Source organism: Coregonus clupeaformis, unplaced genomic scaffold, assembly GCF_020615455.1.
Source record: "Coregonus clupeaformis isolate EN_2021a unplaced genomic scaffold, ASM2061545v1 scaf0899, whole genome shotgun sequence".
NCBI lineage: Eukaryota > Metazoa > Chordata > Actinopteri > Salmoniformes > Salmonidae > Coregonus > Coregonus clupeaformis.
The window spans coordinates 52,723-66,607 of NW_025534353.1; the positions used below are offsets into that span (position 1 = coordinate 52,723).

Here is a 13,885-nt window from a genome sequence, read left to right on the forward strand (position 1 = left end):
GAGAGGGGAGGAGGAAGAGCGAGTGGGATTGGGGAAGAGAGAGGGGGAGGAGGGAAGAGAGAGGGGGGAGGAGGGAAGAGAGAGGGGAGGAGGGAAGAGAGAGGGGGAGGAGGGAAGAGAGACGGGGAGGAGGGAAGAGAGAGGGGGAGGAGGGAAGAGAGAGGGGGAGGAGGGAAGAGAGACGGGGAGGAGGAAGAGAGAGGGGGAGGAGGGAAGAGAGATGGGGAGGAAGAGAGAGGGGGAGGAGGGAAGAGAGAGGGGGGAGGAGGGAAGAAAGAGGGGGAGGAGGGAAGAGAGAGGGGAGGAGGGAAGAGAGACAGGGAGGAAGAGAGAGGGGGAGGAGGGAAGAGAGAGGGGGAGGAGGGAAGAAAGAGGGGGAGGAGGGAAGAGAGAGGGGAGGAGGGAAGAGAGACAGGGAGGAGGAAGAGAGAGGGGAGGAGGGAAGAGAGATGGGGAGGAAGAGAGAGGGGAGGAGGGAAGAGAGAGGGGAGGAGGGAAGAGAGAGGGGGGAGGAGGGAAGAGAGAGGGGAGGAGGGAAGAGAGAGGGGGAGGAGGGAAGAGAGAGGGGAGGAGGGAAGAGAGAGGGGAGGAGGGAAGAGAGAGGGGGGAGGATAGAAGAGAGAGGGGAGGAGGGAAGAGAAAGGGGGAGGAGGGAAGAGAGAGGGGAGGAGGGAATAGAGACGGGGAGGAGGAAGAGAGAGGGGAGGAGGGAAGAGAGACGGGGAGGAAGAGAGAGGGGAGGAGGGAAGAGAGACGGGGAGGAGGAAGAGAGACAGGGAGGAGGAAGAGCGAGTGGGATTGGGGAAGAGAGAGGGGAGGCAGGAAGAGGCAGGGGGAGGAGGGAAGTGAGAGGGGAGGAGGGGAGAGAGAGGGGGGAGGAGAGAAGAGAGAGGGGGAGGAGAGAAGAGAGAGGGGAGGAGGGAAGAGAAAGGGGGAGGAGGGAAGAGAGAGGGGGAGGAGAGAAGAGAGAGAGAGGAAAGAGAGAGGGGGAGGAGGGAATAGAGAGGGGGAGGAGGAAGAGAGAGAGAGGAAAGAGAGAGGGGGAGGAGAGAAGAGAGAGAGAGAGGAAAGAGAGAGGAAAGAAAGAGAGCAAAGAGAGCCGTTTCTGTGTCAGAGAGAAGAGGGGAGAGAGAGGGAGGGGGAAGGTTATAGAGAGAAGAGGGGAGAGAGAGAGAATAGAAAGACCATTATATCACTGCTGAGCGATACAGACCATGGCTGAACAGAGAGGTAGGGTTACAGCTCTGCCTGACACACACACACACACATACACACACACACACACACACACACACACACACCACTTCCTTTTCTGTGACAACGTTACAATTGATGCAGTAAAGAGGTCAATGGGACGCAGGACGTTGTTCTAAATAATGTCTGAATGTTCTAAATAGTGTCTGAATGTTTTAGTTTTTTGCCCTAGCACAACACAGCTGATGCACATGATCAACTAATCATCAAGCTTTGATCATTTGAATCAGCTGTGTAAAAAACCCAAAATGTGCACCCCTTGGGGTCCCCAGGACAGAATGTTCTAAATAGTGTCTGAATGTTCTAAATAGTGTCTGAATGTTCTAAATAGTGTCTGAGTGTTCTAAATAGTGTCTGAATGTTCTAAATAGTGTCTGAGTGTTCTAAATAGTGTCTGAGTGTTCTAAATAGTGTCTGAGTGTTCTAAATAGTGTCTGAGTGTTCTAAATAGTGTCTGAGTGTTCTAAATAGTGTCTGAATGTTCTAAATAATATTTGAGTGTTCTAAATAGTGTCTGAATGTTCTAAATAGTGTCCGAGTGTTCTAAATAGTGTCTGAGTGTTCTACAGCAGGTGCCTGAGGGTTCTAATGAATGTAGAGTTAGGTTTAGTGTCTGGTTTTGTGTTAGGGTTAGGTGTTACGGTTAAGGGGTTAGAGGTTAGTTCTAAGGGGCTTTAGGGATTAGAGGATCGTTTTAGGTTAGTATGTGTAATATGGTGTCTGTCCTCCAAGCTCCCATGATGCTTTGCTTTCTCAAAGAGGAAGCCAACTTCCTGTTGCTGAGTCATGTCAGTCAGAGGGTCCACTTTTAACAGGAAGTGACTAGATGAGAGACTGTGAGGGTTGAGGTTAGTTTGTTTAGGTTTAGGATTCTTTTAAGGGTGTTCGGTCTCAGAGGACATTGGAAGGGTTAGAGGACAGTGGAATTTAATGTGAAAGTGTTAGAGGACCTTTTCCTAATTTTGTTGGGTTACAGCCTAAATTCAAAATGGATTAAATATATTTTTTTCTCTCACCCGTCTACACACAATACCCCATAATGACAAAGTGAAAATATGTTTTTAGAAATGTTTGCAAATGTATTGAAAATGAAAGACAGAAATATCTCATTTCCATCAGTATTCACCCCCCTGAGTCAATACATGTTACAATCACCTTTGATTACAGCTGTGAGTGTTTCTGGGTCAGTCGCTAAGAGTTTTCCACTCCTGGATTGTACAATATTTGCAAATTATTCTAAAAAAATTATTCAAGCTCTGTCAAGTTGGTTGTTGATCCTTGCTAGACAGCCATTTTCAAGTCTTGCCATAGATTTTCAAGCCGATTTAAGTCAAAACTGTAACTAGGCAACTCAGGAACGTTCAATGTAGTCTTGGTAAGCAACTACAGTGTATACAGTGGCTTGGGAAAGTATTCACCCCCCTTGGCATTTTTCCTATTTTGTTGCCTTACAACCTGGAATTAAAATGGATTTTTTTGGGGTTTGTATCATTTGATTTACACAACATGCCTACCACTTTGAAGATGCAAAATCTTTTTTTTTTGGAAACAAACAAAAAATAAGACAAAAAAACTGAAAACTTGAGCGTGCATAACTATTTAACCCCCCAAAGTCAATACTTTGCAGAGCCACCTTTGCAGCAATTACAGCTGCAAGTCTCTTGGGGTGTGTCTCTATAAGCTGGCACATCTAGCCACTGGGATTGTTGCCCATTCTTCAAGGCAAAACTGCTCCAGCTCCTTCAAGTTGGATGGGTTCCGCTGGTGTACAGCAATCTTTAAGTCATACCACAGATTCTCAATTGGATTGAGGTCTGGGCTTTGACTAGGCTATTCCAAGACATTTAAATGTTTCCCCTTAAACCACTCAAGTGTTGCTTTAGCAGTATGCTTAGGGTAATTGTCCTGCTGGAAGGTGAACCTCCGTCCCAGTCTCAAATCTCTGGAAAACTGAAACAGGTTTCCCTCAAGAATTTCCCTGTATTTAGCGCCATCCATCATTCCTTCAATTCTGACCAGTTTCCCAGTCCTTGCTGATGAAAAACATCCCCACAGCATGATGCTGCCACCAACATGCTTCACTATGGGGATGGTGTTCTCGGGGTGATGAGAGGTGTTGGGTTTGCGCCAGACATAGCGTTTTCCTTGATGGCCAAATAGCTCAAGAGTACCTTCTTCCATATGTTTGGGAGCCTCCCACATGCCTTTTGGCAAACACCAAACGTGTTTGCTTATTTTTTTCTTTAAGCAATGGCTTTTTTCTGGCCACTCTTCCGTAAAGCCCAGCTCTGTGGTGTGTACGGCTTGAATTGGTCCTATGGACAGATACTCCAATCTCCGCTGTGGAGCTTTGCAGCTCCTTCAGGGTTATCTTTGGTCTCTTTGTTGCCTCTCTGATTAATGCCCTCCTTGCCTGGTCCGTGAGTTTTGGTGGGTGGCCTTCTCTTGGCAGGGTCGTTGTGGTGCCATATTCTTTCAATTTTCTAATAATGGATTTAATGGTGCTCCGTGGGATGTTCAAAGTTTCGGATATTTTTTTATAACCCAACCCTGATCTGTACTTCTCCACAACTTTGTCCCTGACCTGTTTGGAGAGCTCCTTGGTCTTCATGGTGCCGCTTGCTTGGTGGTGCCCCTTGCTTAGTGGTGTTGCAGACTCTGGGGCCTTTCAGAACAGGTGTATATATACTGAGATCATGTGACAGATTGCACACAGTATTTAACTAATAAATGTGACTTCTGAAGGTAATTGGTTGCACCAGATCTTTTTAGGGGCTTCATAGCAAAGGGGGTGAATACATATGCACGCACCACTTTCCCGTTATTAATTTTCTAGAATTTTTTGAAAGAAGTTATTTTTTTCATTTCACCAATTTTGACTATTTTGTTTATGTCCATTACATGAAATCCAAATAAAAATCCATTTAAATTACAGGTTGTAATGCAACAAAATAGGAAAAAAGCCAAGGAGGATGAATACTTTTGCAAGGCACTGTATTTGGCCTTTTTGTGTGTTTAAGGTTATTGTCCTGCTGAAAGTTGAATTCATTTCCCAGTGTCTGGAGGAAAGCAGACTGAACCAGGTTTTCATGTAGGATTTTGCCTGTGCTTAGCTCCATTCCATTTTCTTTTTTATCCTGATAAACTCCTCAGTCCTTAACGATGACAAGCATACCCTTAACATGATGCAGCCACCACTATGCTCAGTAATGTGTTATAATGGATTTGCCCCAAGCATAACACTTTGTATTCAGGACAAAAAGTTAATTGCTTTGCCACATTTTAAGCAGCATTACTTTTGTATTTGCATTTGTATTTATTATGGACCCCCATTAGTTCCTACCAAGGCAGCAGCTACTTTTCCTGGGGTTTATTATGGATCCCCATTAGTTCCTGCCAAGGCAGCAGCTACTCTTCCTGGGGTTTATTATGGATCCCCATTAGTTCCTGCCAAGGCAGCAGCTACTCTTCCTGGGGTCCAAACACATTAAGGCACTTACATTACACATAGAACAAAATATAAAACAGTACATCATATACATTATACCACTACATATCTACAATACAAAATGTATAATACCACCATACAACAATATTACAATGTATGTGTGTGTAGAGTGCGTGTGCTAGTGTGTGTGTATATGCGTGTGTCTGTACCTGTGTGTGTGTCTCTTCACAGTCTCCGCTGTTCCATAAGGTGTATTTTTATCTGGTTTTCTAATCTGATTCTACTGCTTGCATCAGTTACCTGATGTGGAATAGAGTTCCATGTAGTCATGGCTCTATGTAGTACTGTGCGCCTCCCATAGTCTGTTCTGGACTTGGGGACTGTGAAGAGACCTCTGGTGGCATGTCTTGTGAGGTACGCATGGGTGTCCGAGCTGTGTGCCAGTAGTTCAAATCAAATCAAATCAATTCAAATTTGTCACATGCGCCGAATACAACAGGTGTAGACCTTACAGCGAAATGCTTACAAGCCCTTAACCAACAATGCAGTTAAAAAAAATAAAAAATAAAAATAAAAATACAATACAAAATAATACGAAATAAAAGTAACAAATAATTAAAGGAACAATAATTAAATAACAGACAGCTCGGTGTATTCAGCTTGTCAACACCTCTTACAAAAACAAGTAGTGAATCAGTCAAACTCTCCTCCACTTTGAGCCATGAGAGATTGACATGCATATCATTGATGTTAGCTCCCCGTGTACTTTTAAGGGCCGGCCGTGCTGCCCTGTTCTGAGCCAATTGCAATTTTCCTAAGTCCCTCTTTATGGCACCTGACCACACGACTGAACAGTAGTCCAGGTGTGACAAAACTAGAGCTTGTAGAACCTGCCTTGTTGATAATGATGTTAAGAAGGTAGAGCAGCGCTTTATTATGGACAGACTTCTCCCCATCTTAGCTACTGTTGTATCAATATGTTTTGACCATGAGAGTTTACAATCCAGGGTTACTCCAAGCAGTTTAGTCACCTCAACTTGCTCAATTTCCACAGTATTCTTATAATATTTAGTTGAGGTTTAGTGAATGATTTGTCCCAAATACAATGCTTTTACTTTTTTAAATATTAAATATATTTTAAATATATTTTAAATAACTTATTCCTTGCTACCCATTCTGTAACTAACTGCAGTTCTTTGTTAAGTGCTGCAGTCATTTCAGTCACTGCAGTAGCTGAGGTGTATAGTGTTGAGTCATCCGCATACATAGACACACTGGCTTTACTCAAAGCCAGTGGCATGTCATTAGTAAAGATTGAAAAAAGTAAGGGGCCTCGACAGCTGCCCTGGGGAATTCCTGATTCTACCTGGATTATGTTGGAGAGGCTTCCATTAAAGAACACCCTCTGTGTTCTGTTAGACAGGTCAAATCAAATCAAATCAAATCAAATTTTATTGGTTAAATTGCGCCGAATACAACAGGTGCAGACATTACAGTGAAATGCTTACTTACAGCCCTTAACCAACAGTGCATTTATTTTAAACAAAAAAAGTAAGAATAAAACAACAACAAAAAAAGTGTTGAGAAAAAAAGAGCAGAAGTAAAATAAAGTGACAGTAGGCTATATATACAGGGGGGTACCGTTGCAGAGTCAATGTGCGGGGGCACCGGCTAGTTGAGGTAGTTGAGGTAATATGTACATGTGGGTAGAGTTAAAGTGACTATGCATAAATACTTAACAGAGTAGCAGCAGCGTAAAAGGATGGGGTGGGGGGGCAGTGCAAATAGTCCGGGTAGCCATGATTAGCTGTTCAGGAGTCTTATGGCTTGGGGGTAGAAGCTGTTGAGAAGTCTTTTGGACCTAGACTTGGCACTCCGGTACCGCTTGCCGTGCGGTAGCAGAGAGAACAGTCTATGACTAGGGTGGCTGGAGTCTTTGACAATTTTGAGGGCCTTCCTCTGACACCGCCTGGTATAGAGGTCCTGGATGGCAGGAAGCTTTGCCCCAGTGATGTACTGGGCCGTACGCACTACCCTCTGTAGTGCCTTGCGGTCAGAGGCCAAGCAGTTGCCATACCAGGCGGTGATGCAACCAGTCAGGATGCTCTCGATGGTGCAGCTGTAGAATTTTTTGAGGATCTGAGGACCCATGCCAAATCTTTTTAGTCTCCTGAGGGCGAATAGGCTTTGTCGTGCCCTCTTCACGACTGTCTTGGTGTGTTTGGTAACTCTTTATCCACAATATAGCAGGGGGTGTAAAGCCATAACACATATGTTTTTCCATCAACAGACTATGATCGATAATGTCAAAAGCCGCACTAACGTCTAACAAAACAGCCCCCACAATCTTTTTATCATCAATTTCTCTCAGACAATCATCAGTCATTTGTGTAAGTGCCGTGCTTGTTGAATGTCCTTCTCTATAAGCATGCTGAAAGTCTATTGTCAATTTGTTTACTGTAAAATAGCATTATATCTGGTCAAAAACATTTATTTCTAGAAGTTTACTAAGGGTTGGTAACAGGCTGATTGGTCGGCTATTTGATCCAGTAAAGGGGGCTTTACTATTCTTAGGTAGCGGAATTACTTTTGCTTCCCTCCAAGCCTGGGGGCACACACTTTCTAGTAGGCTTAAATTGAAGATATGGCAAATAGGAGTGGCAATATCGTCCACTATTATCCTCAGTAATTTTCCATCCAAGTTGTCAAATCCCGGTGACATGTCATTGTTGACATTAGTGCCTTGTTGCAAACAGGAAGCATGTTTTGGAATATTTTTATTCTGTACAGGCTTTTTTCTTTCTTCTTTGTCAATTAGTAACTACAGTGTTGTTGATCCATCCTCAGTTTTTCTCCTATCACAGCCATTAAACTCTGTAATTCTTTTAAAGTCTCCATTGACCTGATGGTGAAATCCCTGAGTGGTTTCCTTCCTCTCCGCCAACTGTATCTTTGTAGTGACTGGGTGTGTTGACACACCATCCAAAGTGTATATAATAACTTCACCATGCTCAATGGGATATTCAATGTCTGCTTTTTATATTTTTACCCATCTTCCAATAGGTGCCCTACATTGCGAGGCTTTGGAAAACTTCCCTGGTATTTGTGGTTGAATCAGTGTTTAACATTCACTGCTTGACTGAAGGACCTTACAGATACAGAGAGAGGTAATCCTTCGAAAATCATGTTAAACACTATTATCGCACACAGTGAGTCCATGCAGCGTATTATCGCACACAGTGAGTCCATGCAACGTATTATCCCACACAGTGAGTCCATGCAGCGTATTATCCCACACAGTGAGTCCATGCAACGTATTATCCCACACAGTGAGTCCATGCAGCGTATTATCACACACAGTGAGTCCATGCAGCGTATTATCACACACAGTGAGTCCATGCAACGTATTATCACACACAGTGAGTCCATGCAACGTATTATCCCACACAGTGAGTCCATGCAGCGTATTATCCCACACAGTGAGTCCATGCAACGTATTATCCCACACAGTGAGTCCATGCAGCGTATTATCACACACAGTGAGTCCATGCAGCGTATTATCCCACACAGTGAGTCCATGCAGCGTATTATCGCACACAGTGAGTCCATGCAGCGTATTATCACACACAGTGAGTCCATGCAACGTCTTATCCCACACAGTGAGTCCATGCAGCGTATTATCCCACACAGTGAGTCCATGCAGCGTATTATCCCACACAGTGAGTCCATGCAGCGTATTATCCCACACAGTGAGTCCATGCAACGTATTATCCCACACAGTGAGTCCATGCAGCGTATTATCACACACAGTGAGTCCATGCAGCGTATTATCCCACACAGTGAGTCCATGCAGCGTATTATCCCACACAGTGAGTCCATGCAGCGTATTATCACACACAGTGAGTCCATGCAGCGTATTATCCCACACAGTGAGTCCATGCAGCGTATTATCGCACACAGTGAGTCCATGCAGCGTATTATCCCACACAGTGAGTCCATGCAGCGTATTATCCCACACAGTGAGTCCATGCAGCGTATTATCCCACACAGTGAGTCCATGCAACGTATTATCCCACACAGTGAGACCATGCAGCGTATTATCCCACACAGTGAGTCCATGCAGCGTATTATCCCACACAGTGAGTCCATGCAGCGTATTATCCCACACAGTGAGTCCATGCAGCGTATTATAGCACACAGTGAGTCCATGCAACGTATTATCCCACACAGTGAGTCCATGCAGCGTATTATCCCACACAGTGAGTCCATGCAGCGTATTATCCCACACAGTGAGTCCATGCAGCGTATTATCCCACACAGTGAGTCCATGCAGCGTATTATCCCACACAGTGAGTCCATGCAGCGTATTATAGCACACAGTGAGTCCATGCAGCGTATTATCCCACACAGTGAGTCCATGCAGCGTATTATCGCACACAGTGAGTCCATGCAGCGTATTATCGCACACAGTGAGTCCATGCAGCGTATTATCCCACACAGTGAGTCCATGCAGCGTATTATCCCACACAGTGAGTCCATGCAGCGTATTATCGCACACAGTGAGTCCATGCAGCGTATTATCGCACACAGTGAGTCCATGCAGCGTATTATCGCACACAGTGAGTCCATGCAGCGTATTATCCCACACAGTGAGACCATGCAGCGTATTATCGCACACAGTGAGTCCATGCAGCGTATTATCCCACACAGTGAGTCCATGCAGCGTATTATAGCACACAGTGAGTCCATGCAGCGTATTATCCCACACAGTGAGTCCATGCAGCGTATTATCCCACACAGTGAGTCCATGCAGCGTATTATAGCACACAGTGAGTCCATGCAGCGTATTATCCCACACAGTGAGTCCATGCAGCGTATTATAGCACACAGTGAGTCCATGCAGCGTATTATCCCACACAGTGAGTCCATGCAGCGTATTATCCCACACAGTGAGTCCATGCAGCGTATTATCCCACACAGTGAGTCCATGCAGCGTATTATAGCACACAGTGAGTCCATGCAGCGTATTATCCCACACAGTGAGTCCATGCAGCGTATTATCCCACACAGTGAGTCCATGCAGCGTATTATAGCACACAGTGAGTCCATGCAGCGTATTATCCCACACAGTGAGTCCATGCAACGTCTTATCCCACACAGTGAGTCCATGCAGCGTATTATCCCACACAGTGAGTCCATGCAACGTATTATAGCACACAGTGAGTCCATGCAACGTCTTATCCCACACAGTGAGTCCATGCAGCGTATTATCCCACACAGTGAGTCCATGCAACGTATTATCCCACACAGTGAGTCCATGCAGCGTATTATCGCACACAGTGAGTCCATGCAGCGTATTATCCCACACAGTGAGTCCATGCAGCGTATTATCCCACACAGTGAGTCCATGCAGCGTATTATAGCACACAGTGAGTCCATGCAGCGTATTATCCCACACAGTGAGTCCATGCAACGTCTTATCCCACACAGTGAGTCCATGCAGCGTATTATCCCACACAGTGAGTCCATGCAACGTATTATAGCACACAGTGAGTCCATGCAACGTCTTATCCCACACAGTGAGTCCATGCAGCGTATTATCCCACACAGTGAGTCCATGCAGCGTATTATCCCACACAGTGAGTCCATGCAGCGTATTATCACACACAGTGAGTCCATGCAGCGTATTATCCCACACAGTGAGTCCATGCAGCGTATTATCCCACACAGTGAGTCCATGCAGCGTATTATAGCACACAGTGAGTCCATGCAGCGTATTATCCCACACAGTGAGTCCATGCAACGTCTTATCCCACACAGTGAGTCCATGCAGCGTATTATCCCACACAGTGAGTCCATGCAACGTATTATAGCACACAGTGAGTCCATGCAACGTCTTATCCCACACAGTGAGTCCATGCAGCGTATTATCCCACACAGTGAGTCCATGCAACGTATTATCCCACACAGTGAGTCCATGCAGCGTATTATCCCACACAGTGAGTCCATGCAACGTCTTATCCCACACAGTGAGTCCATGCAGCGTATTATCCCACACAGTGAGTCCATGCAACGTATTATCCCACACAGTGAGTCCATATAGCGTATTATCCCACACAGTGAGTCCATGCAACGTATTATAGCACACAGTGAGTCCATGCAACGTATTATCCCACACAGTGAGTCCATGCAGCGTATTATCCCACACAGTGAGTCCATGCAGCGTATTATCCCACACAGTGAGTCCATGCAACGTCTTATCCCACACAGTGAGTCCATGCAGCGTATGATCCCACACAGTGAGTCCATGCAACGTATTATCCCACACAGTGAGTCCATGCAACGTATTATCGCACACAGTGAGTCCATGCAGCGTATTATCCCACACAGTGAGTCCATGCAGCGTATTATCCCACACAGTGAGTCCATGCAGCGTATTATCGCACACAGTGAGTCCATGCAGCGTATTATCCCACACAGTGAGTCCATGCAGCGTATTATCACACACAGTGAGTCCATGCAGCGTATTATCCCACACAGTGAGTCCATGCAGCGTATTATCCCACACAGTGAGTCCATGCAGCGTATTATCGCACACAGTGAGTCCATGCAACGTATTATCCCATACAGTGAGTCCATGCAGCGTATTATCCCACACAGTGAGTCCATGCAGCGTATTATCCCACACAGTGAGTCCATGCAGCGTATTATCACACACAGTGAGTCCATGCAACGTATTATCCCACACAGTGAGTCCATGCAGCGTATTATCACACACAGTGAGTCCATGCAACGTATTATCCCACACAGTGAGTCCATGCAGCGTATTATCCCACACAGTGAGTCCATGCAGCGTATTATCACACACAGTGAGTCCATGCAGCGTATTATCCCACACAGTGAGTCCATGCAGCGTATTATCACACACAGTGAGTCCATGCAACGTATTATCACACACAGTGAGTCCATGCAGCGTATTATAGCACACAGTGAGTCCATGCAACATCTTATCCCACACAGTGAGTCCATGCAGCGTATTATCCCACACAGTGAGTCCATGCAGCGTATTATCCCACACAGTGAGTCCATGCAGCGTATTATCGCACACAGTGAGTCCATGCAGCGTATTATCCCACACAGTGAGTACATGCAGCGTATTATCCCACACAGTGAGTCCATGCAGCGTATTATCACACACAGTGAGTCCATGCAGCGTATTATCCCACACAGTGAGTCCATGCAGCGTATTATCGCACACAGTGAGTCCATGCAGCGTATTATAGCACACAGTGAGTCCATGCAGCGTATTATCCCACACAGTGAGTCCATGCAGCGTATTATCCCACACAGTGAGTCCATGCAGCGTATTATCACACACAGTGAGTCCATGCAGCGTATTATCCCCACACAGTGAGTCCATGCAGCGTATTATCGCACACAGTGAGTCCATGCAGCGTATTATCCCACACAGTGAGTCCATGCAGCGTATTATCACACACAGTGAGTCCATGCAGCGTATTATCCCACACAGTGAGTCCATGCAGCGTATTATCACACACAGTGAGTCCATGCAACGTATTATCACACACAGTGAGTCCATGCAGCGTATTATAGCACACAGTGAGTCCATGCAACGTCTTATCCCACACAGTGAGTCCATGCAGCGTATTATCACACACAGTGAGTCCATGCAGCGTATTATCACACACAGTGAGTCCATGCAGCGTATTATCCCACACAGTGAGTCCATGCAGCGTATTATCACACACAGTGAGTCCATATAGCGTATTATCCCACACAGTGAGTCCATGCAGCGTATTATCCCACACAGTGAGTCCATGCAGCGTATTATCACACACAGTGAGTCCATGCAGCGTATTATCCCACACAGTGAGTCCATGCAGCGTATTATCCCACACAGTGAGTCCATGCAGCGTATTATCACACACAGTGAGTCCATGCAGCGTATTATCCCACACAGTGAGTCCATGCAGCGTATTATCGCACACAGTGAGTCCATGCAGCGTATTATCCCACACAGTGAGTCCATGCAACGTATTATCCCACACAGTGAGTCCATGCAGCGTATTATCCCACACAGTGAGTCCATGCAACGTATTATCCCACACAGTGAGACCATGCAGCGTATTATCCCACACAGTGAGTCCATGCAGCGTATTATCCCACACAGTGAGTCCATGCAGCGTATTATAGCACACAGTGAGTCCATGCAAAATATTATCCCACACAGTGAGTCCATGCAGCGTATTATCCCACACAGTGAGTCCATGCAGCGTATTATCCCACACAGTGAGTCCATGCAGCGTATTATCCCACACAGTGAGACCATGCAGCGTATTATAGCACACAGTGAGTCCATGCAAAATATTATCCCACACAGTGAGTCCATGCAGCGTATTATCCCACACAGTGAGTCCATGCAGCGTATTATCCCACACAGTGAGTCCATGCAACGTATTATCCCACACAGTGAGTCCATGCAACGTATTATCGCACACAGTGAGTCCATGCAGCGTATTATACCACACAGTGAGTCCATGCAGCGTATTATAGCACACAGTGAGTCCATGCAGCGTATTATCCCACACAGTGAGTCCATGCAGCGTATTATCACACACAGTGAGTCCATGCAGCGTATTATAGCACACAGTGAGTCCATGCAGCGTATTATCCCACACAGTGAGTCCATGCAACGTATTATCCCACACAGTGAGTCCATGCAGCGTATTATCACACACAGTGAGTCCATGCAGCGTATTATCCCACACAGTGAGTCCATGCAGCGTATTATCCCACACAGTGAGTCCATGCAGCGTATTATCACACACAGTGAGTCCATGCAGCGTATTATCCCACACAGTGAGTCCATGCAGCGTATTATCGCACACAGTGAGTCCATGCAGCGTATTATCCCACACAGTGAGTCCATGCAGCGTATTATCCCACACAGTGAGTCCATGCAGCGTATTATCCCACACAGTGAGTCCATGCAACGTATTATCCCACACAGTGAGACCATGCAGCGTATTATCCCACACAGTGAGTCCATGCAGCGTATTATCCCACACAGTGAGTCCATGCAGCGTATTATCCCACACAGTGAGTCCATGCAGCGTATTATAGCACACAGTGAGTCCATACAGCGTATTATCCCACACAGTG

General features: G+C 45.8%; 1 protein-coding gene across 1 annotated transcript in view; it reads left to right on the forward strand.

Annotated features, from left to right (window-relative positions):
* Positions 1-1,115: 1,115 nt before the first annotated feature.
* Positions 1,116-13,885, forward strand: part of LOC121587407 (ectonucleoside triphosphate diphosphohydrolase 1) — a 92,567-nt gene continuing 79,797 nt past the window's right edge. The window contains exon 1 of the mRNA XM_045217052.1: positions 1,116-1,230. Coding sequence (XP_045072987.1) covers positions 1,215-1,230 — 16 coding nt within the window. The 5' untranslated portion in view covers positions 1,116-1,214. The remainder of the gene's footprint in view (positions 1,231-13,885) is intronic.